Source organism: Oncorhynchus kisutch, linkage group LG12, assembly GCF_002021735.2.
Source record: "Oncorhynchus kisutch isolate 150728-3 linkage group LG12, Okis_V2, whole genome shotgun sequence".
Taxonomy (NCBI): domain Eukaryota; kingdom Metazoa; phylum Chordata; class Actinopteri; order Salmoniformes; family Salmonidae; genus Oncorhynchus; species Oncorhynchus kisutch.
The window spans coordinates 3,641,721-3,666,219 of NC_034185.2; the positions used below are offsets into that span (position 1 = coordinate 3,641,721).

At 47.5% G+C, this 24,499-nt stretch overlaps 1 protein-coding gene across 1 annotated transcript; it reads left to right on the forward strand.

The window, feature by feature from the left end:
• Window positions 1-89: 89 nt before the first annotated feature.
• On the forward strand, window positions 90-2,510 carry LOC116376484 (serine/threonine-protein kinase Sgk1; the record flags this gene model as incomplete). The annotated part of the gene is given in 2 exon segments (XM_031836737.1): window positions 90-179; window positions 296-2,510. Coding segments are annotated over 2 exon segments (258 nt in total), but the record flags the coding sequence as incomplete, so codon positions are not given.
• Between the last annotated feature and the right edge of the window lie 21,989 nt (window positions 2,511-24,499).

Here is a 24,499-nt window from a genome sequence, read left to right on the forward strand (position 1 = left end):
GTGTGTGTGTAAATTACACTTGTAATTATGTATCTAAGACTTTCCTCTCTCTCTCTCTCTCTCTCTCTCTCTCTCTCTCTCTCTCTCAGGAGGAGATCAAGAACCACATGTTCTTCTCCCCCATCAACTGGGATGACCTGACCACTAAGAAGCTCACCCCCCCTTTCAATCCAAACGTGGTACGTTCCCTTCAATAGCACAACATACAGGACACGTTCCAGTACATTCCCTTCAATAGTTTGTTCATACATTCAGTTCAATAAATCACATTTATTGAATCTCTCTCTCTCTCCAGACGGGCCCTAACGACCTTCGCCACTTTGACACGGAGTTCACAGACGAACCCGTCCCCTCATCCATTGGCTGTTCCCCTGACTCCTCCCTCATCACTGCTAGCATCAAGGAGGCAGCCGAGGCCTTCCTAGGGTTCAGCTACGCTCCTTCCATGGACTCATACCTGTAGGCCAGAACCCTAGAGGGCATCCTATAGACTCATGATAGACCAGAACCATAGAGGGCATCCTATAGACTCATGATAGGCCAGAACCCTAGAGGGCATCCTATAGACTCATGATAGACCAGAACCATAGAGGGCATCCTATAGACTCATGATAGACCAGAACCATAGAGGGCATCCTATAGACTCATGATAGACCAGAACCCCAGAGGGCATCCTATAGACTCATGATAGACCAGAACCATAGACTCCTATAAACTCATGATAGACCAGAACCATAGACTCATGATAGACCAGAACCCCAGAGGGCATCCTATAGACTCATAATAGACCAGAACCATAGACTCCTATAGACTCATGATAGACCAGAACCATAGACTCCTATAGACTCATGATAGACCAGAACCATAGACTCCTATAGACTCATGATAGACCAGAACCATAGACTCCTATAGACTCATGATAGACCAGAACCATAGACTCCTATAGACTCATGATAGACCAGAACCATAGACTCCTATAGACTCCCATTGACTGCTATAGACTCCTGGCTATAAACCTCCATGAATTATTACCTATGGGATACATCATAGACATTCCTATGAATTGACTAACTAACTAGGACGGACTCCCCATGTCAGGGAGGTACACACCTGTAGTCCCCCCCCCATCCCTCCGTCAGACTCACTACACACAACCTCTTCCCTCTCCATGATGGACTTGTACCCCCCTCAGACCCCACCCAAATCCTAACCCAGAGTGGAGGTTATTTTACACATGTCTCAGGCAGCTTTACGCCCCCCCCCCCCCCCCCCCCCCCCCCCCCCCTTTCCTCCTCCCGACACCCCTCTCTCTCCATCACACTCGTCCATTCTGACTCGTCCTGTCTCCCACTGATGGCTCATGGCTGTGGGTGGATCTCTATGGGTCTGTCCCAAATGGCACCATGTTCCGTAGTGAACCACTTGTGACATCCTCACGGGTTAAATCCATTGCCACGGCAATGACACACGATTGGTTTGTTTGTCTTTGTCAGTGAGAATGGATTGGTTGTGTGGTGGTCAGTGGGAGGTGCACCGCCATAAGAGACTGCACAGGATTGGTTGTCTGGAGGTTGGTGAGAGTGACGGCACAGGATTAGGTTCTCTTGTAGTCAGTGGGAGTGTCTGAATGAGGCAGTATCACACTGTTGTCCCTGATTGGTTGGTCTGTCATGACATGACCTGCTCACGGATTCTGACACTGAAACGTCTCGACAGGTTCTGTTATCTCTTCACCCTGGATCACGTCGACTGAAACGGGACTTAGAGGATGATTCAGTTATTCATTTAATGATGATTGGTTAATTGATTGATTGATTGGTGAGGAAGAAAGCGAAGCTGCTAGTATCTACGGTTCTGTATCACGGTTCTGTTTTAAAGAACCTGGACCGATGCAAAGAGGACATGGATCGCATCCCAAATGGCACCCTATTTGCCATATATAGTGCACTACTTTTGCCCAGGGCTCTGTCACTTTGGGATACAGATGTGATGGACAGAATGCTTTGTGGTGTTGAGATCCGTCCGGTCCCCTACTCCCTACTCCCTACTCCCTACTCCCTACCCCCTACTCCCTACCCCCTACCCCCTACTCCCTACCCCCTACTCCCTACTCCCTACCCCCTACTCCCTACCCCCTACCCCCTACTCCCTACCCCCTACCCCCTACTCTCTACCCCCTACTCCCTACTCCCTACCCCCTACACCCTACCCCCTACTCCCTACTCCCTAGTCTTCCCGTCTCCTCTTGATGATGTAACAATGCTCCAACGTCGTCTGAACTCAACATTCCATTTTAATATTGCTGTATGTGACGGTTAAACGCTATATTTAAGTTTGTTTGTATATGTGGAGTCTATTTGTGTACTAGTTTTAATATATATGTGACAGGAAACTAAAAGTATGTTTAAATAATGTATTTTAACCATTCATGTTAAATGTACTGTATATTGTTCAGATTTGTTCTTTGATGTCACCATGTTCAGTCTGCAATAAAAAGTCTGCTGTTGTTACATCAGGAGTGGTGCCATTGATTTTACCCTGCAGCCTAGACCAGATATTTATGGGAGAAGTTTTAAGGGAGAAGAAGACAGTGCTCCTCCTGCTCCTCCTTGCACAAAGGCGGAGGTAGAGGTCCTGCTGCTGGGTTGTTGCCCTCCTACGGCCTCCTCCACATCTCCTGATGTACTGGCTTGTCTCCTGGTAGCGCCTCCATGCTCTGGACACTACGCTGACAGACACAGCAAACCTTCTTGCCAGTTTTATGGGAGAAGTAGACATTGGTCTGAAACTGGAAAAGAAAGTCAATTCACATGAGCACCACAATGCCTACTCCAGCCATGCTCTACCAAGGTTTTACAGCACCACAATGCCTACTCCACCCATGCTCTACCAAGGTTTTACAGCACCACAATGCCTACTCCACCCATGCTCTACCAAGGTTTTACAGCACCACAATGCCTACTCCACCCATGCTCTACCAAGGTTTTACAGCACCACAATGCCTACTCCACCCATGCTCTACCAAGGTTTTACAGCACCACACTGCCTACTCCACCCATGCTCTACCAAGGTTTTACAGCACCACACTGCCTACTCCACCCATGCTCTACCAAGGTTTTACAGCACCACAATGCCTACTCCACCCATGCTCTACCAAGGTTTTACAGCACCACAATGCCTACTCCACCCATGCTCTACCAAGGTTTTACAGCACCACAATGCCTACTCCACCCATGCTCTACCAAGGTTTTACAGCATCACAATGCCTACTCCACCCATGCTCTACCAAGGTTTTACAGCACCACACTGCCTACTCCACCCATGCTCTACCAAGGTTTTACAGCACCACAATGCCTACTCCACCCATGCTCTACCAAGGTTTTACAGCACCACAATGCCTACTCCACCCATGCTCTACCAAGGTTTTACAGCACAACACTGCCTACTCCACCCATGCTCTACCAAGGTTTTACAGCACCACACTGCCTACTCCACCCATGCTCTACCAAGGTTTACCAGCACCACAATGCCTCCTCCACCCATGCTCTACCAAGGTTTTACAGCACCACAATGCCTACTCCACCCATGGTCTACCAAGGTTTTACAGCACCACAATGCCTACTCCACCCATGCTCTACCAAGGTTTTACAGCACCATAATGCCTACTCCACCCATGCTCTACCAAGGTTTACCAGCACCACAATGCCTACTCCACCCATGGTCTACCAAGGTTTTACAGCACCACAATGCCTACTCCACCCATGCTCTATCAGGGTTTACCAGCACCACGCTGCCTACTCCACCCATGCTCTACCAAGGTTTACCAGCATCACAATGCCTATTCCACCCATGCTCTACCAAGGTTTTACAGCACCACAATGCCTACTCCACCCATGCTCTACCAAGGTTTTACAGCACCACAATGCCTACTCCACCCATGCTCTACCAAGGTTTTACAGCATCACAATGCCTACTCCACCCATGCTCTACCAAGGTTTTACAGCACCACACTGCCTACTCCACCCATGCTCTACCAAGGTTTTACAGCACCACAATGCCTCCTCCACCCATGCTCTACCAAGGTTTTACAGCACCACAATGCCTACTCCACCCATGCTCTACCAAGGTTTTACAGCACAACACTGCCTACTCCACCCATGCTCTACCAAGGTTTTACAGCACCACACTGCCTACTCCACCCATGCTCTACCAAGGTTTACCAGCACCACAATGCCTCCTCCACCCATGCTCTACCAAGGTTTTACAGCACCACAATGCCTACTCCACCCATGCTCTACCAAGGTTTTACAGCACCACAATGCCTACTCCACCCATGGTCTACCAAGGTTTTACAGCACCACAATGCCTACTCCACCCATGGTCTACCAAGGTTTTACAGCACCACAATGCCTACTCCACCCATGCTCTACCAAGGTTTTACAGCACCATAATGCCTACTCAACCCATGCTCTACCAAGGTTTACCAGCACCACAATGCCTACTCCACCCATGGTCTACCAAGGTTTTACAGCACCACAATGCCTACTCCACCCATGCTCTATCAGGGTTTACCAGCACCACGCTGCCTACTCCACCCATGCTCTACCAAGGTTTACCAGCACCACAATGCCTATTCCACCCATGCTCGACCAAGGTTTTACAGCACCACAATGCCTACTCCACCCATGCTCTACCAAGGTTTTACAGCACCACAATGCCTACTCCACCCATGCTCTACCAAGGTTTTACAGCACTACAATGTCTACTCCACCCATGCTCTACCAAGGTTTTACAGCACCACAATGACTACTCCACCCATGCTCTACCAAGGTTTTACAGCACCACAATGTCTACTCCACCCATGCTCTACCAAGGTTTTACAGCACCACAATGTCTACTCCACCCATGCTCTACCAAGGTTTTACAGCAACACAATGCCTACTCCACCCATGCTCTACCAAGGTTTTACAGCACCACAATGTCTACTCCACCCATGCTCTACCAAGGTTTTACAGCACCACAATGCCTACTCCACCCATGCTCTACCAAGGTTTTACAGCACCACAATGTCTACTCCACCCATGCTCTACCAGGGTTTACCAGCACCACAATACCTACTCCACCCATGCTCTACCAAGGTTTTACAGCACCACAATGCCTACTCCACCCATGCTCTACCAAGGTTTTACAGCACCACAATGTCTACTCCACCCATGCTCTACCAAGGTTTACCAGCACCACAATGCCTACTCCACCCATGCTCTACCAAGGTTTTACAGCACCACAATGTCTATTCCACCCATGCTCTACCAAGGTTTTACAGCACCACAATGTCTACTCCACCCATGCTCTACCAAGGTTTTACAGCACCACAATGCCTATTCCACCCATGCTCCACCAAGGTTTACCAGCACCACAATGTCTACTCCACCCATGCTCTACCAAGGTTTAACAGCACCACAATGCCTATTCCACCCATGCTCTACCAAGGTTTACCAGCACCACAATGCCTCCTCCACCCATGCTCTACCAAGGTTTTACAGCACCACAATGCCTACTCCACCCATGCTCTACCACGGTTTTACAGCACCACAATGCCTATGCCACCCATGCTATACCAAGGTTTTACAGCACCACGATGCCTCCTCCACCCATGCTCTACCAAGGTTTTACAGCATCACAATGCCTACTCCACCCATGCTCTACCAAGGTTTTACAGCACCACACTGCCTACTCCACCCATGCTCTACCAAGGTTTTACAGCACCACAATGCCTCCTCCACCCATGCTCTACCAAGGTTTTACAGCACCACAATGCCTACTCCACCCATGCTCTACCAAGGTTTTACAGCACCACAATGCCTACTCCACCCATGGTCTACCAAGGTTTTACAGCACCACAATGCCTACTCCACCCATGGTCTACCAAGGTTTTACAGCACCACAATGCCTACTCCACCCATGCTCTACCAAGGTTTTACAGCACCATAATGCCTACTCCACCCATGCTCTACCAAGGTTTACCAGCACCACAATGCCTACTCCACCCATGGTCTACCAAGGTTTTACAGCACCACAATGCCTACTCCACCCATGCTCTATCAGGGTTTACCAGCACCACGCTGCCTACTCCACCCATGCTCTACCAAGGTTTACCAGCACCACAATGCCTATTCCACCCATGCTCTACCAAGGTTTTACAGCACCACAATGCCTACTCCACCCATGCTCTACCAAGGTTTTACAGCACCACAATGCCTACTCCACCCATGCTCTACCAAGGTTTTACAGCACTACAATGTCTACTCCACCCATGCTCTACCAAGGTTTTACAGCACCACAATGACTACTCCACCCATGCTCTACCAAGGTTTTACAGCACCACAATGTCTACTCCACCCATGCTCTACCAAGGTTTACCAGCACCACAATGCCTACTCCACCCATGCTCTACCAAGGTTTTACAGCACCACAATGCCTACTCCACCCATGCTCTACCAAGGTTTTACAGCACCACAATGTCTACTCCACCCATGCTCTACCAAGGTTTTACAGCACCACAATGCCTACTCCACCCATGCTCTACCAAGGTTTTACAGCACCACAATGCCTATTCCACCCATGCTCTACCAAGGTTTTACAGCACCACAATGCCTACTCCACCCATGCTCTACCAAGGTTTTACAGCACCACAATGCCTACTCCACCCATGCTCTACCAAGGTTTTACAGCACCACAATGTCTACTCCACCCATGCTCTACCAGGGTTTACCAGCACCACAATACCTACTCCACCCATGCTCTACCAAGGTTTTACAGCACCACAATGCCTACTCCACCCATGCTCTACCAAGGATTTACAGCACCACAATGTCTACTCCACCCATGCTCTACCAAGGTTTACCAGCACCACAATGCCTACTCCACCCATGCTCTACCAAGGTTTTACAGCACCACAATGTCTATTCCACCCATGCTCTACCAAGGTTTTACAGCACCACAATGTCTACTCCACCCATGCTCTACCAAGGTTTTACAGCACCACAATGCCTATTCCACCCATGCTCCACCAAGGTTTACCAGCACCACAATGTCTACTCCACCCATGCTCTACCAAGGTTTAACAGCACCACAATGCCTATTCCACCCATGCTCTACCAAGGTTTACCAGCACCACAATGCCTCCTCCACCCATGCTCTACCAAGGTTTTACAGCACCACAATGCCTACTCCACCCATGCTCTACCACGGTTTTACAGCACCACAATGCCTATGCCACCCATGCTATACCAAGGTTTTACAGCACCACGATGCCTCCTCCACCCATGCTCTACCAAGGTTTACCAGCACCACAATGCTTCCTCCACCCATGCTCTACCAAGGTTTTACAGCACCACAATGTCTACTCCACCCATGCTCTACCAAGGTTTTACAGCACCACAATAGCTATTCCACCCATGCTTTACCAAGGTTTACCAGCACCACAATGTCTACTCCACCCATGCTCTACCAAGGGTTTACAGCACCACAATGCCTATTCACCCATGCTCTACCAAGGATTACCAGCACCACAATGCCTCCTCCACCCATGCTCTACCAAGGTTTTACAGCACCACAATGCCTACTCCACCCATGCTCTACCACGGTTTTACAGCACCACAATGCCTATTCCACCCATGCTATACCAAGGTTTTACAGCACCACGATGCCTCCTCCACCCATGCTCTACCAAGGTTTACCAGCACCACAATGCCTCCTCCACCCATGCTCTACCAAGGTTTTACAGCACCACAATGCCTACTCCACCCATGCTCTACCAAGGTTTTACAGCACCACAATGCCTACTCCACCCATGCTATACCAAGGTTTTACAGCACCACGATGCCTCCTCCACCCATGCTCTACCAAGGTTTACCAGCACCACAATGCCTCCTCCACCCATGCTCTACCAAGGTTTTACAGCACCACAATGCCTACTCCACCCATGCTCTACCAAGGTTTTACAGCACCACGCTGCCTACTCCACCCATGCTCTACCAAGGTTTACCAGCATCACAATGCCTATTCCACCCATGCTCTACCAAGGTTTTACAGCACCACAATGCCTACTCCACCCATGCTCTACCAAGGTTTTACAGCACCACAATGCCTACTCCACCCATGCTCTACCAAGGTTTTACAGCATCACAATGCCTACTCCACCCATGCTCTACCAAGGTTTTACAGCACCACACTGCCTACTCCACCCATGCTCTACCAAGGTTTTACAGCACCACAATGCCTCCTCCACCCATGCTCTACCAAGGTTTTACAGCACCACAATGCCTACTCCACCCATGCTCTACCAAGGTTTTACAGCACAACACTGCCTACTCCACCCATGCTCTACCAAGGTTTTACAGCACCACACTGCCTACTCCACCCATGCTCTACCAAGGTTTACCAGCACCACAATGCCTCCTCCACCCATGCTCTACCAAGGTTTTACAGCACCACAATGCCTACTCCACCCATGCTCTACCAAGGTTTTACAGCACCACAATGCCTACTCCACCCATGGTCTACCAAGGTTTTACAGCACCACAATGCCTACTCCACCCATGGTCTACCAAGGTTTTACAGCACCACAATGCCTACTCCACCCATGCTCTACCAAGGTTTTACAGCACCATAATGCCTACTCAACCCATGCTCTACCAAGGTTTACCAGCACCACAATGCCTACTCCACCCATGGTCTACCAAGGTTTTACAGCACCACAATGCCTACTCCACCCATGCTCTATCAGGGTTTACCAGCACCACGCTGCCTACTCCACCCATGCTCTACCAAGGTTTACCAGCACCACAATGCCTATTCCACCCATGCTCGACCAAGGTTTTACAGCACCACAATGCCTACTCCACCCATGCTCTACCAAGGTTTTACAGCACCACAATGCCTACTCCACCCATGCTCTACCAAGGTTTTACAGCACTACAATGTCTACTCCACCCATGCTCTACCAAGGTTTTACAGCACCACAATGACTACTCCACCCATGCTCTACCAAGGTTTTACAGCACCACAATGTCTACTCCACCCATGCTCTACCAAGGTTTTACAGCACCACAATGTCTACTCCACCCATGCTCTACCAAGGTTTTACAGCAACACAATGCCTACTCCACCCATGCTCTACCAAGGTTTTACAGCACCACAATGTCTACTCCACCCATGCTCTACCAAGGTTTTACAGCACCACAATGCCTACTCCACCCATGCTCTACCAAGGTTTTACAGCACCACAATGTCTACTCCACCCATGCTCTACCAGGGTTTACCAGCACCACAATACCTACTCCACCCATGCTCTACCAAGGTTTTACAGCACCACAATGCCTACTCCACCCATGCTCTACCAAGGTTTTACAGCACCACAATGTCTACTCCACCCATGCTCTACCAAGGTTTACCAGCACCACAATGCCTACTCCACCCATGCTCTACCAAGGTTTTACAGCACCACAATGTCTATTCCACCCATGCTCTACCAAGGTTTTACAGCACCACAATGTCTACTCCACCCATGCTCTACCAAGGTTTTACAGCACCACAATGCCTATTCCACCCATGCTCCACCAAGGTTTACCAGCACCACAATGTCTACTCCACCCATGCTCTACCAAGGTTTAACAGCACCACAATGCCTATTCCACCCATGCTCTACCAAGGTTTACCAGCACCACAATGCCTCCTCCACCCATGCTCTACCAAGGTTTTACAGCACCACAATGCCTACTCCACCCATGCTCTACCACGGTTTTACAGCACCACAATGCCTATGCCACCCATGCTATACCAAGGTTTTACAGCACCACGATGCCTCCTCCACCCATGCTCTACCAAGGTTTTACAGCATCACAATGCCTACTCCACCCATGCTCTACCAAGGTTTTACAGCACCACACTGCCTACTCCACCCATGCTCTACCAAGGTTTTACAGCACCACAATGCCTCCTCCACCCATGCTCTACCAAGGTTTTACAGCACCACAATGCCTACTCCACCCATGCTCTACCCAAGGTTTTACAGCACCACAATGCCTACTCCACCCATGGTCTACCAAGGTTTTACAGCACCACAATGCCTACTCCACCCATGGTCTACCAAGGTTTTACAGCACCACAATGCCTACTCCACCCATGCTCTACCAAGGTTTTACAGCACCATAATGCCTACTCCACCCATGCTCTACCAAGGTTTACCAGCACCACAATGCCTACTCCACCCATGTCTACCAAGGTTTTACAGCACCACAATGCCTACTCCACCCATGCTCTATCAGGGTTTACCAGCACCACGCTGCCTACTCCACCCATGCTCTACCAAGGTTTACCAGCACCACAATGCCTATTCCACCCCATGCTCTACCAAGGTTTTACAGCACCCACAATGCCTACTCCACCCATGGTCTACCAAGGTTTTACAGCACACAATGCCTACTCCCACCCATTGCTCTACCAAGGTTTGACAGCAACCATAATGCCTACTCCACACCCATGCTCTACCAAGGGTTTACCAGCCACCACAATGCCTACTCCACCCATTGTCTCCCAAGGTTTTTACAACCACAATGTCCTACTCCACCAATGCTCTATCAGGGTTTACCAGCACCACGCTGCCTACTCCACCCATGCTCTACCAAGGTTTTTACCAGCACACCATTGCCTATTCCACCCATTGCTCTACCACGGTTTTACAGCACCACAACTGACCTACTCCACCCATGCTCTACAAGGGTTTTACAGCACCACAATGCCTACTCCACCCATGTCTACCAAGGTTTTACAGCACTACAATGTCTACTCCACCCATGCTCTACCAAGGTTTTACAGCACCACAATGACTACTCCACCCATGCTCTACCAAGGTTTTACAGCACCACAATGTCTACTCCACCCATGCTCTACCAAGGTTTACCAGCACCACAATGCCTACTCCACCCATGCTCTACCAAGGTTTTACAGCACCACAATGCCTACTCCACCCATGCTCTACCAAGGTTTTACAGCACCACAATGTCTACTCCACCCATGCTCTACCAAGGTTTTACAGCACCACAATGCCTACTCCACCCATGCTCTACCAAGGTTTTACAGCACCACAATGCCTATTCCACCCATGCTCTACCAAGGTTTTACAGCACCACAATGCCTACTCCACCCATGCTCTACCAAGGTTTTACAGCACCACAATGCCTACTCCACCCATGCTCTACCAAGGTTTACAGCACCACAATGTCTACTCCACCCATGCTCTACCAGGGTTTACCAGCACCACAATACCTACTCCACCCATGCTCTACCAAGGTTTTACAGCACCACAATGCCTACTCCACCCATGCTCTACCAAGGATTTACAGCACCACAATGTCTACTCCACCCATGCTCTACCAAGGTTTACCAGCACCACAATGCCTACTCCACCCATGCTCTACCAAGGTTTTACAGCACCACAATGTCTATTCCACCCATGCTCTACCAAGGTTTTACAGCACCACAATGTCTACTCCACCCATGCTCTACCAAGGTTTTACAGCACCACAATGCCTATTCCACCCATGCTCCACCAAGGTTTACCAGCACCACAATGTCTACTCCACCCATGCTCTACCAAGGTTTAACAGCACCACAATGCCTATTCCACCCATGCTCTACCAAGGTTTACCAGCACCACAATGCCTCCTCCACCCATGCTCTACCAAGGTTTTACAGCACCACAATGCCTACTCCACCCATGCTCTACCACGGTTTTACAGCACCACAATGCCTATGCCACCCATGCTATACCAAGGTTTTACAGCACCACGATGCCTCCTCCACCCATGCTCTACCAAGGTTTACCAGCACCACAATGCTTCCTCCACCCATGCTCTACCAAGGTTTTACAGCACCACAATGTCTACTCCACCCATGCTCTACCAAGGTTTTACAGCACCACAATAGCTATTCCACCCATGCTTTACCAAGGTTTACCAGCACCACAATGTCTACTCCACCCATGCTCTACCAAGGGTTTACAGCACCACAATGCCTATTCACCCATGCTCTACCAAGGATTACCAGCACCACAATGCCTCCTCCACCCATGCTCTACCAAGGTTTTACAGCACCACAATGCCTACTCCACCCATGCTCTACCACGGTTTTACAGCACCACAATGCCTATTCCACCCATGCTATACCAAGGTTTTACAGCACCACGATGCCTCCTCCACCCATGCTCTACCAAGGTTTACCAGCACCACAATGCCTCCTCCACCCATGCTCTACCAAGGTTTTACAGCACCACAATGCCTACTCCACCCATGCTCTACCAAGGTTTTACAGCACCACAATGCCTACTCCACCCATGCTATACCAAGGTTTTACAGCACCACGATGCCTCCTCCACCCATGCTCTACCAAGGTTTACCAGCACCACAATGCCTCCTCCACCCATGCTCTACCAAGGTTTTACAGCACCACAATGCCTACTCCACCCATGCTCTACCAAGGTTTACCGGCACCACAATGCCTCCTCCACCCATGCTCTACCAAGGTTTTACAGCACCACAATGCCTATTCACCCCATGCTCTACCAAGGTTTTACAGCACCACAATGCCTACTCCACCCATGCTCTACCACGGTTTTACAGCACCACAATGCCTATTCCACCCATGCTATACCAAGGTTTTACAGCACCACAATGCCTCCTCCACCCATGCTCTACCAAGGTTTTACAGCACCACAATGCCTATTCCACCCATGCTCTACCAAGGTTTACCAGCACCACAATGCCTCCTCCACCCATGCTCTACCAAGGTTTTACAGCACCACAATGCCTACTCCACCCATGCTCTACCACGGTTTTACAGCACCACAATGCCTATTCCACCCATGCTCTACCAAGGTTTACCAGCACCACAATGCCTCCTCCACCCATGCTCTACCAAGGTTTTACAGCACCACGATGCCTCCTCCACCCATGCTCTACCAAGGTTTATCGGCACCACAATGCCTCCTCCACCCATGCTCTACCAAGGTTTTACAGCACCACAATGCCTACTCCACCCATGCTCTACCAAGGTTTTACAGCACCACAATGCCTATTCCACCCATGCTCTACCAAGGTTTTACAGCACCACGATGCCTACTCCACCCATGCTCTACCAAGGTTTTACAGCACCACAATGCCTATTCCACCCATGCTCTACCAAGGTTTTACAGCACCACAATGCCTACTCCACCCATGCTCTACCAAGGTTTTACAGCACCACAATGCCTACTCCACCCATGCTCTACCAAGGTTTTACAGCACCACAATGCCTCCTCCACCCATGTTCTACCAAGGTTTTACAGCACCACAATGCCTACTCCACCCATGCTCTACCAAGGTTTTACAGCACCACAATGCCTACTCCACCCATGCTATACCAAGGTTTACCAGCACCACAGTGCCTCCTCCACCCATGCTCTACCAAGGTTTTACAGCACCACAATGCCTATTCCACCCATGCTATACCAAGGTTTTACAGCACCATGATGCCTCCTCCACCCATGCTCTACCAAGGTTTTACAGCACCACAATGCCTACTCCACCCATGCTCTACCAAGGTTTTACAGCACCACAATGCCTATTCCACCCATGCTCTACCAAGGTTTTACAGCACCACGATGCCTACTCCACCCATGCTCTACCAAGGTTTTACAGCACCACAATGTCTACTCCACCCATGCTCTACCAAGGTTTTACAGCACCACAATGTCTACTCCACCCATGCTCTACCAAGGTTTACCAGCACCACAATGCCTACTCCACCCATGCTCTACCAAGGTTTTACAGCACCACAATGCCTATTCCACCCATGCTCTACCAAGGTTTACCAGCACCACAATGTCTACTCCACCCATGCTCTACCAAGGTTTTACAGCACCACAATGCCTATTCCACCCATGCTCTACCAAGGTTTACCAGCATCACAATGCCTCCTCCACCCATGCTCTACCAAGGTTTTACAGCACCACAATGCCTACTCCACCCATGCTCTACCAAGGTTTTACAGCACCACAATGCCTCCTCCACCCATGCTCTACCAAGGTTTTACAGCACCACAATGCCTACTCCACCCATGCTCTACCAAGGTTTTACAGCACCACAATGCCTACTCCACCCATGCTATACCAAGGTTTACCAGCACCACAATGCCTCCTCCACCCATGCTATACCAAGGTTTTACAGCACCACAATGCCTATTCCACCCGAGCTATACCAAGGTTTTACAGCACCATGATGCCTCCTCCACCCATGCTCTACCAAGGTTTACCGGCACCACAATGCCTCCTCCACCCATGCTCTACCAAGGTTTTACAGCACCACAATGCCTACTCCACCCATGCTCTACCAAGGTTTTACAGCACCACAATGCCTATTCCACCCATGCTCTACCAAGGTTTTACAGCACCACGAAGCCTACTCCACCCATGCTCTACCAAGGTTTTACAGCACCACAATGCTTATTCCACCCATGCTCTACCAAGATTTTACAGCACCACAATGCCTACTCCACCCATGCTCTACCAAGGTTTTACAGCACCACAATGCCTACTCCACCCATGCTCTACCAAGGTTTTACAGCACCACAATGTCTACTCCACCCATGCTCTACCAAGGTTTACCAGCACCACAATGCCTACTCCACCCATGCTCTACCAAGGTTGTACAGCACCACAATGCCTATTCCACCCATGCTCTACCAAGGTTTACCAGCACCACAATGTCTACTCCACCCATGCTCTACCAAGGTTTTACAGCACCACAATGCCTATTCCACCCATGCTCTACCAAGGTTTACCAGCATCACAATGCCTCCTCCACCCATGCTCTACCAAGGTTTTACAGCACCACAATGCCTACTCCACCCATGCTCTACCACAGTTTTACAGCACCACAATGCCTATTCCACCCATGCTATACCAAGGTTTTACAGCACCACGATGCCTCCTCCACCCATGCTCTACCAAGGTTTACCGGCACCACAATGCCTCCTCCACCCATGCTCTACCAAGGTTTTACAGCACCACAATGCCTACTCCACCCATGCTCTACCAAGGTTTTACAGCACCACAATGCCTATTCCACCCATGCTCTACCAAGGTTTTACAGCACCACGATGCCTACTACACCCATGCTCTACCAAGGTTTTACAGCACCACAATGCCTATTCCACCCATGCTCTACCAAGGTTTTACAGCACCACAATGCCTATTCCACCCATGCTCTACCAAGGTTTTACAGCACCACAATGCCTACTCCACCCATGCTCTACCAAGGTTTTACAGCACCACAATGCCTCCTCCACCCATGCTCTACCAAGGTTTTACAGCACCACAATGCCTACTCCACCCATGCTCTACCAAGGTTTTACAGCACCACAATGCCTACTCCACCCATGCTATACCAAGGTTTTACAGCACCACAATGCCTACTCCACCCATGCTCTACCAAGGTTTTACAGCACCACAATGCCTCCTCCACCCATGCTCTACCAAGGTTTTACAGCACCACAATGCCTACTCCACCCATGCTCTACCAAGGTTTACCGGCACCACAATGCCTCCTCCACCCATGCTCTACCAAGGTTTTACAGCACCACAATGCCTACTCCACCCATGCTCTACCAAGGTTTTACAGCACCACAATGCCTATTCCACCCATGCTCTACCAAGGTTTTACAGCACCACGATGCCTACTCCACCCATGCTCTACCAAGGTTTTACAGCACCACAATGCTTATTCCACCCATGCTCTACCAAGATTTTACAGCACCACAATGCCTACTCCACCCATGCTCTACCAAGGTTTTACAGCACCACAATGTCTACTCCACCCATGCTCTACCAAGGTTTTACAGCACCACAATGTCTACTCCACCCATGCTCTACCAAGGTTTACCAGCACCACAATGCCTACTCCACCCATGCTCTACCAAGGTTGTACAGCACCACAATGCCTATTCCACCCATGCTCTACCAAGGTTTACCAGCACCACAATGTCTACTCCACCCATGCTCTACCAAGGTTTTACAGCACCACAATGCCTATTCCACCCATGCTCTACCAAGGTTTACCAGCATCACAATGCCTCCTCCACCCATGCTCTACCAAGGTTTTACAGCACCACAATGCCTACTCCACCCATGCTCTACCACAGTTTTACAGCACCACAATGCCTATTCCACCCATGCTATACCAAGGTTTTACAGCACCACGATGCCTCCTCCACCCATGCTCTACCAAGGTTTACCGGCACCACAATGCCTCCTCCACCCATGCTCTACCAAGGTTTTACAGCACCACAATGCCTACTCCACCCATGCTCTACCAAGGTTTTACAGCACCACAATGCCTATTCCACCCATGCTCTACCAAGGTTTTACAGCACCACGATGCCTACTCCACCCATGCTCTACCAAGGTTTTACAGCACCACAATGCCTATTCCACCCATGCTCTACCAAGGTTTTACAGCACCACAATGCCTCCTCCACCCATGCTCTACCAAGGTTTTACAGCACCACAATGCCTACTCCACCCATGCTCTACCAAGGTTTTACAGCACCACAATGCCTCCTCCACCCATGCTCTACCAAGGTTTTACAGCACCACAATGCCTACTCCACCCATGCTCTACCAAGGTTTTACAGCACCACAATGCCTCCTCCACCCATGCTCTACCAAGGTTTTACAGCACCACAATGCCTACTCCACCCATGCTCTACCAAGGTTTTACAGCACCACAATGTCTACTCCACCCATGCTATACCAAGGTTTTACAGCACCACAATGCCTACTCCACCCATGCTCTACCAAGGTTTTACAGCACCACAAAGCCTACTCCACCCATGCTCTACCAAGGTTTTACAGCACCACAATGCCTCCTCCACCCATGCTCTACCAAGGTTTTACAGCACCACAATGCCTACTCCACCCATGCTCTACCAAGGTTTTACAGCACCACAATGCCTCCTCCACCCATGCTCTACCAAGGTTTTACAGCTCCACAATGCCTATTCCACCCATGCTCTACCAAGGTTATATTGCACCACAATGCCTACTCCACCCATGCTCTACCAAGGTTTTACAGCACCACAATGCCTATTCCACCCATGCTCTACCAAGGTTTTACAGCACCACAATGCCTACTCCACCCATGCTCTACCAAGGTTTTACCGCTCCACAATGCCTATTCCACCCATGCTCTACCAAGGTTTTACAGCACCACAATGCCTACTCCACCCATGCTCTACCAAGGTTTTACAGCACCACAATGCCTACTCCACCCATGCTCTACCAAGGTTTTACCGCTCCACAATGCCTATTCCACCCATGCTCTACCAAGGTTTTACAGCACCACAATGCCTACTCCACCCATGCTCTACCAAGGTTTTACAACACCACAATGCCTACTCCACCCATGCTCTACCAAGGTTTTACAGCACAACAGCTTTGACCTACTACAGAAGCTACGTTGTTCTCTTGTACTTCAGACAATGTAGGCAGGTTGCTTAGAATTCAAACCTTCTCAAACAGCATAATTCCTACTCCCACAGTAATGTGATTTGTACCCCATACAAGGTAATGCATTGCATTATTCCCACCCCACACTAAGACATTTCCACTCTCTTTTCAAGCTTAGTTTTCATACAACACCATCAGGCTTGATTGGGTGAGCTGATTTCAACTAACGTGGTGGCTGCCTGTATTTCCTTAAACCTTTATTTTAGCAATAAATATATTTCATGACATATTTTTTGTTCAGTAGATACAGGACGTGGTGTAGGTAGAGACATAACAACATGTGGTGGTGTCAGTAGATACAGGACGTGGTATAGGTAGAGACATAACAACATGTGGTGGTGTCAGTAGATACAGGACGTGGTGTAGGTAGAGACATAACAACATGTGGTGGTGTCAGTAGATACAGGACGTGGTGTAGGTAGAGACATAACAACATGTGGTGATGTGTTGGACTCTCAGATAGACACAGAGGTCTACAGAGCCTGTCTCCATTCCTGAGTTCTGGAACCGTCTCTGAGTTCTGGAACTGTCTCTGAGTTCTGGAACCGTCTCTGAGTTCTGGAACCGTCTCTGAGTTCTGGAACCGTCTCTGAGTTCTGGAACCGTCTCTGAGTTCTGGAACCGTCTCTGAGTTCTGGAACCGTCTCTGAGTTCTGGAACCGTCTCTGAGTTCTGGAACCGTCTCTGAGTTCTGGAACCGTCTCTGAGTTCTGGAACCGTTAGGGTACTTGTGTAATATTGACATAAGCTCAGAAACACTGATAACATGATCCTGTTATATTAATTACTGTGCTGAACAATGGACAGTTCATTACCTCTATCAAATTTAATATGGAGCTTAAAGTAATGTGTATTTTTATTTGTTTATGTTATTTTTAATACAAATTGACAATGGGCCTAAATTTAAAAAATACATACAGTCTGATGATAACATACTGTATATTCCTCACTGAATATTAGGAAGGTGTTCTTATTGTTTTGTACACTCAGTTGAGGTGGGTTGAGAGAAGGCCAGACGTGTGCAAAGCTGTCATCAAGGCAAAGGGTGGCTCTGAAGAATCTCAAATATTAAATATATTTTGATGTGTTTAACACTTTTTTGGTTACTACATGATTCCATATCTTACTACATGGTTCCATATGTTACTACATGGTTCCATATGTTACTACATGATTCCATATGTTACTACATGATTCCATATGTTACTACATGACTCCATATGTTACTACATGACTCCATATGTTACTACATGGTTCCATATGTTACTACATGATTCCATATGTGTTATTTCATAGTTTTGATGTCATCACTATTATTCTACAATGTAGAAAATAGTAAAAATAAAGAAAAACCCTGGAATGAGTACAGGTGTGTCCAAACTGTTGACTGGTACTATAAGTCATTTTATCACCAAGTTAGCATGACATTTCTTTTAGACTGTACACAGGAACATTTTAGTATCATGCCATAACATATCTATGTTACATTGAGGTGGGTGAATGGATTATGAATGACAGTCATCAATCAGTCACACCCTGATCTGTTTCACTTGTCCTTGTGCTTGTCTCCACCCCCTCCAGGTGTCACTTATTTTCCCCAGTGTATTTATCCCTGTGTTTCCTGTCTCTCTTGTAACCAGTGTATTTATCCCTGTGTTTCCTGTCTCTCTGTACCAGTGTATTTATCCCTGTGTTTCCTGTCTCTCTGTCCCAGTGTTTTTATCCCTGTGTTTCCTGTCTCTCTGTACCAGTGTATTTATCCCTGTGTTTCCTGTCTCTCTGTGCCAGTGTATTTATCCCGGTGTTTCCTGTCTCTCTGTGCCAGTGCATTTATCCCTGTGTTTCCTGTCTGTCTGTGCCAGTGTATTTATCCCTGTGTTCCTGTCTCTCTGTACCAGTGTATTTATCCCTGTGTTTCCTGTCTCTCTGTACCAGTGCATTTATCCCTGTGTTTCCTGTCTCTCTGTACCAGTGTTTTTATCCCTGTGTTTCCTGTCTCTCTGTACCAGTGTATTTATCCCTGTGTTTCCTGTCTCTCTGTGCCAGTGTATTTATCCCGGTGTTTCCTGTCTCTCTGTGCCAGTGCATTTATCCCTGTGTTTCCTGTCTCTCTGTGCCAGTGTATTTATCCCTGTGTTCCTGTCTCTCTGTACCAGTGTATTTATCCCTGTGTTTCCTGTCTCTCTGTACCAGTGCATTTATCCCTGTGTTTCCTGTCTCTCTGTGCCAGTGTATTTATCCCTGTGTTCCTGTCTCTCTGTACCAGTGCATTTATCCCTGTGTTTCCTGTCTCTCTGTACCAGTGTATTTATCCCTGTGTTTCCTGTCTCTCTGTACCAGTGTATTTATCCCTGTGTTTCCTGTCTCTCTGTACCAATGTATTTATCCCTGTGTTTCCTGTCTCTCTGTACCAGTGTATTTATCCCTGTGTTTCCTGTCTCTCTGTACCAGTGTATTTATCCCTGTGTTTCCTGTCTCTCTGTGCCAGTGTATTTATCCCTGTGTTTCCTGTCTCTCTGTACCAGTGTATTTATCCCTGTGTTTCCTGTCTCTCTGTACCAGTGTATTTATCCCTGTGTTTCCTGTCTCTCTGTACCAGTGTATTTATCCCTGTGTTTCCTGTCTGTCTGTGCCAGTGTATTTATCCCTGTGTTCCTGTCTCTCTGTACCAGTGCATTTATCCCTGTGTTTCCTGTCTCTCTGTACCAGTGTATTTATCCCTGTGTTTCCTGTCTCTCTGTACCAGTGTATTTATCCCTGTGTTTCCTGTCTCTCTGTACCAATGTATTTATCCCTGTGTTTCCTGTCTCTCTGTACCAGTGTATTTATCCCTGTGTTTCCTGTCTCTCTGTACCAGTGTATTTATCCCTGTGTTTCCTGTCTCTCTGTGCCAGTGTATTTATCCCTGTGTTTCCTGTCTCTCTGTACCAGTGTATTTATCCCTGTGTTTCCTGTCTCTCTGTACCAGTGTATTTATCCCTGTGTTTCCTGTCTCTCTGTACCAGTGTATTTATCCCTGTGTTTCCTGTCTGTCTGTGCCAGTTCGTCTTGTATGTTCCAAGTCAACCAACGTGTTTTTACCCGTACTCCTGCCTTTTCTATTCTCTTTTTTTCTAGTTCTCCCAGTTTCCTGTTCTGGACTCTGTACTCGCCTGCCTGACCATTCTGCCTGCCTGACCACCAGCCTTTCTGCCATTCTGTACCTCCTGGACTCTGTACCCGCCTGCCTGACCATTCTGCCTGCCTGACCATCCTGCCTGCCTGCCACTCTGTACCTACCTGACCATCTTGCCTGCCTGCCACTCTGTACCTACCTGACCATCCTGCCTGCCTGCCACTCTGTACCTACCTGACCATCTTGCCTGCCTGCCACTCTGTACCTCCTGGACTCTGATCTGGTTTTGACCTTTTTGCCTGTCCAGGACCATTCTCTTGCCTCCTTTTGGATTAATAAACATTGTAAGACTCCAACCATCTGCCTCCTGTGTCTGCATCTGGGTCTCGCCTTGTGTCATGATACCAATATGCTTTAATAGAAATACGTTTTTTGCATAACCTTAAGTGTCTTAAACGGCACGACCGTGGCTGTTTTCCCAGAGTTCCCAAAGTCTGGTGTATCTAATTGGCTTTAATAACAGCCAAGGATGTTCGCTAGCTTATTTGTTTGTGCTCTGATTACACGCAAGTGTCCAGGTCAGACGTTTACACATGACTTCAGCCATATGAAGAACCTTCCAAATCTTCCATATTAAAATATACCAAACTAGACCTTTTGCTTCTCCTCTAACTGGTGCTACAGCTGCTTGCCTTCTTGCTTGCTGCTAGCTAACTGTTAGGTAGCAACCAAGTTGTACACAGATTTAGAACTCTGAGATTCGGCTGAAAATATTTTAGCATTGTCATAAATGCTACAAAAGGGTAGCAAATCATTGGTTTAAAATCGGGCAGAAATGTCTACGTGAGAGCGGTAAATTGTGAATTTGATAAACTCTTGCACCTACAAACTTATTCAGTCCAAATGGATTTAAGTCTAATGGTCACATTTGCGGACGCTGTAGCCTTGTTTTAATCTGACGTCTAGAATTTGAGCTGTGAAGAAACAAGATCGGACTGCCATAGTGCTAATGACCCAGTCAAAAATCCAGGTTCTCAATAAAGGCCGGACGGAACAAGATGTGTGTTCTGTACCTCCAATCAAGTTGGGGCGGTAGGTAGCCTAGTGGTTAGAGCATTTGGCCAGCAACCGAAAGGTTGCTAGATCGAATCCCCGAGCTGATAAGGTAAAACTCTGTTGTTCTGCCCCTGAACAAGGCAGTTGACCCACTGTTCCTATGCTGTCATTGTATATATGAATTTGTTCTTAACTGACTTGCCTCGTTAGGTAAAGGTTAAATAAGAAGTTGATTAGCGAATTGTCATATTGGCTTAGATACGATGGTAGGGAGATTGGAATTTAACATTGAGCTTCAACCAATGCCGTACTATAATTGATGATGGTAGGGAGATTGGAATTTAACATTGAGCTTCAACCAATGCCGTACTATAATTGATGATGGTAGGGAGATTGGAATTTAACATTGAGCTTCAACCAATGCCGTACTATAATTGATGATGGTCTAGTGTGTGTGTGTGCTCATGGCAATTATGTAATTCCAACAAAGAACACCGACATACACAACCACCTCCGCAGTATAACACCAGAGATGCTGCTGCTGTGGGCACCGCCCATATCGTGACGATGTCATTAAGAACAGGTAGAATCTGTAAGGAAGTTTTCAAGTTGACAGAATGATTTGTATTTTTTTTAATCAGCAAAATAAAAAATTATACATTCCAAGGTACAGCTAATTTACTGTTTTAAAAATAACTTTATTGTTCAAAACAATTGGCCAGACAATACTCCTACGGATGGATTCTATTAACAGGCCAGTCCCATAGCTAAATGAAGTCAGCTCACTAACTTACTGAGAGGTCAATGATGTGCCTAATGATTGGGCAACTGTACCTACCCACGTCACAGTTAGAGATAAGAAGTGAAAGGGTTAACTGGTAAACATTTACACACAGACAGGCCCAGACAGGCCCAGCACCTGGTTGGCATGGTGACAAGGGGTGTGTGGTGGGGAGTCGTTTACCGCTACTGAGGAAACGCGTCCCAAATGGAGGGCACTCAGTGTCCCACATCAGACGGAGGGAATGTGGTGCCATTTTGGGATGTACTCAGTGTCCCACATCAGACGGAGGGAATGGGGTGCCATTTTGGGATGTACTCAGTGTCCCACATCAGACGGAGGGAATGGGGTGCCATTTTGGGATGTACTCAGTGTCCATCAGGAAAGGAGTGGACGTCACCTCTCCATCACTCCTTTCCTGATGGACACTCTGAGTACATCCCAAAATGGCACCCCATTCCCTCCATCTGATGTTTGTGCATCAGAGATGTTACATCATAGTGGCCGTGACATTCGAGATACTGTGTGTGTGTGTGTGTGTGTGTGTTGTCCCTTGAACTCAGACAAACTGTTGGTCATGCCTCTACATTAAGTCCAAGGAGAAAAACCCAGGGAAAGAGTTTGGTTGGACAAGCATCATTAATCCCAGCTAAATGCTAAAACCATATCTCCTTCACTTCCCTATTAGTCCCCCAGCTAACAACATTTTTGTAATGTTACCAGTAATGTTCCCTTAATATTGCAGTGTCCAGTTTGCCATTAGTTAGAATGTTTTCTGTTTTTAGCTAAACCCTTGTGAGAACCTTTCCAGCATGTTTTGGTGTTAAAGTTAGGAGAACATCCCCTTCATGTCACGAAGAACGTGTCTAGAACGTGGTTACAATGTTCTCACAATTTGCAACAATAATGTTCTAGAAGCCTTTTTTTGGGACATTGCAACAAAAAAAATCTGTTTCTGTTTGGTGGGACGTTGATGAAATATTCTCAGAAGCCACAGAAAAATTGACAAATTAATGTTCTTGCAACGTTCCCATGAAACGTGTTTAGAACGTTAATATCTTATGTTCTGAAAACGTGGTAACCGTATTCGGGGTAAATATCTTATGTTCTGAAAACGTGGTAACCATATTCGGGGTAAATATCTATTTGACATTAAGGGAATCGTCTCTTGGAAACATTCCTTGCACATCACAGAATCATTCCTATGAAAATGTTAGGTTATGACCAAATGCCACTTTTAAGGGAACGTCCTATAAAGTTGCGAGAACGTTTGTTGTTAGCTGGGCTATTCAGTACAGAGTCTGTTTTAGTGACTGTGTAGTGTCACCAACACTTTAACACTTTAATCCTAAATAGTATGATATTCATTATTTAGTGCACTAGGTTATATAGGGAATAGTGAGAGTAACTAGGTTATATAGGGAATAGTGAGAGTAACTAGGTTATATATGGAATAGTGAGAGTAACTAGGTTATATAGGGAGAGTAACTAGGTTATATAGGGAATAGTGAGGGTAACTAGGTTATATAGGGAATAGTGAGAGTAACTAGGTTATATAGGGAGAGTAACTAGGTTATATAAGGAATAGTGAGATTGACTAGGTTATATAGGGAATAGGGAGAGTAACTAGGTTATATAGGGAATAGTGAGATTGACTAGGTTATATAGGGAATAGGGAGAGTAACTAGGTTATATAGGGAATAGTGAGATTGACTAGGTTATATAGGGAATAGTGAGAGTAACTAGGTTATATAGGGAATAGTGAGAGTAACTAGGCTATATAGGGAGAGTAACTAGGTTATATAGGGAATAGTGAGAGTAACTAGGTTATATAGGGAGAGTAACTAGGTTATATAGGGAATAGTGAGAGTAACTAGGTTATATAGGGAGAGTAGCTAGGTTATATAGGGAATAGTGAGAGTAACTAGGTTATATAGGGAGAGTA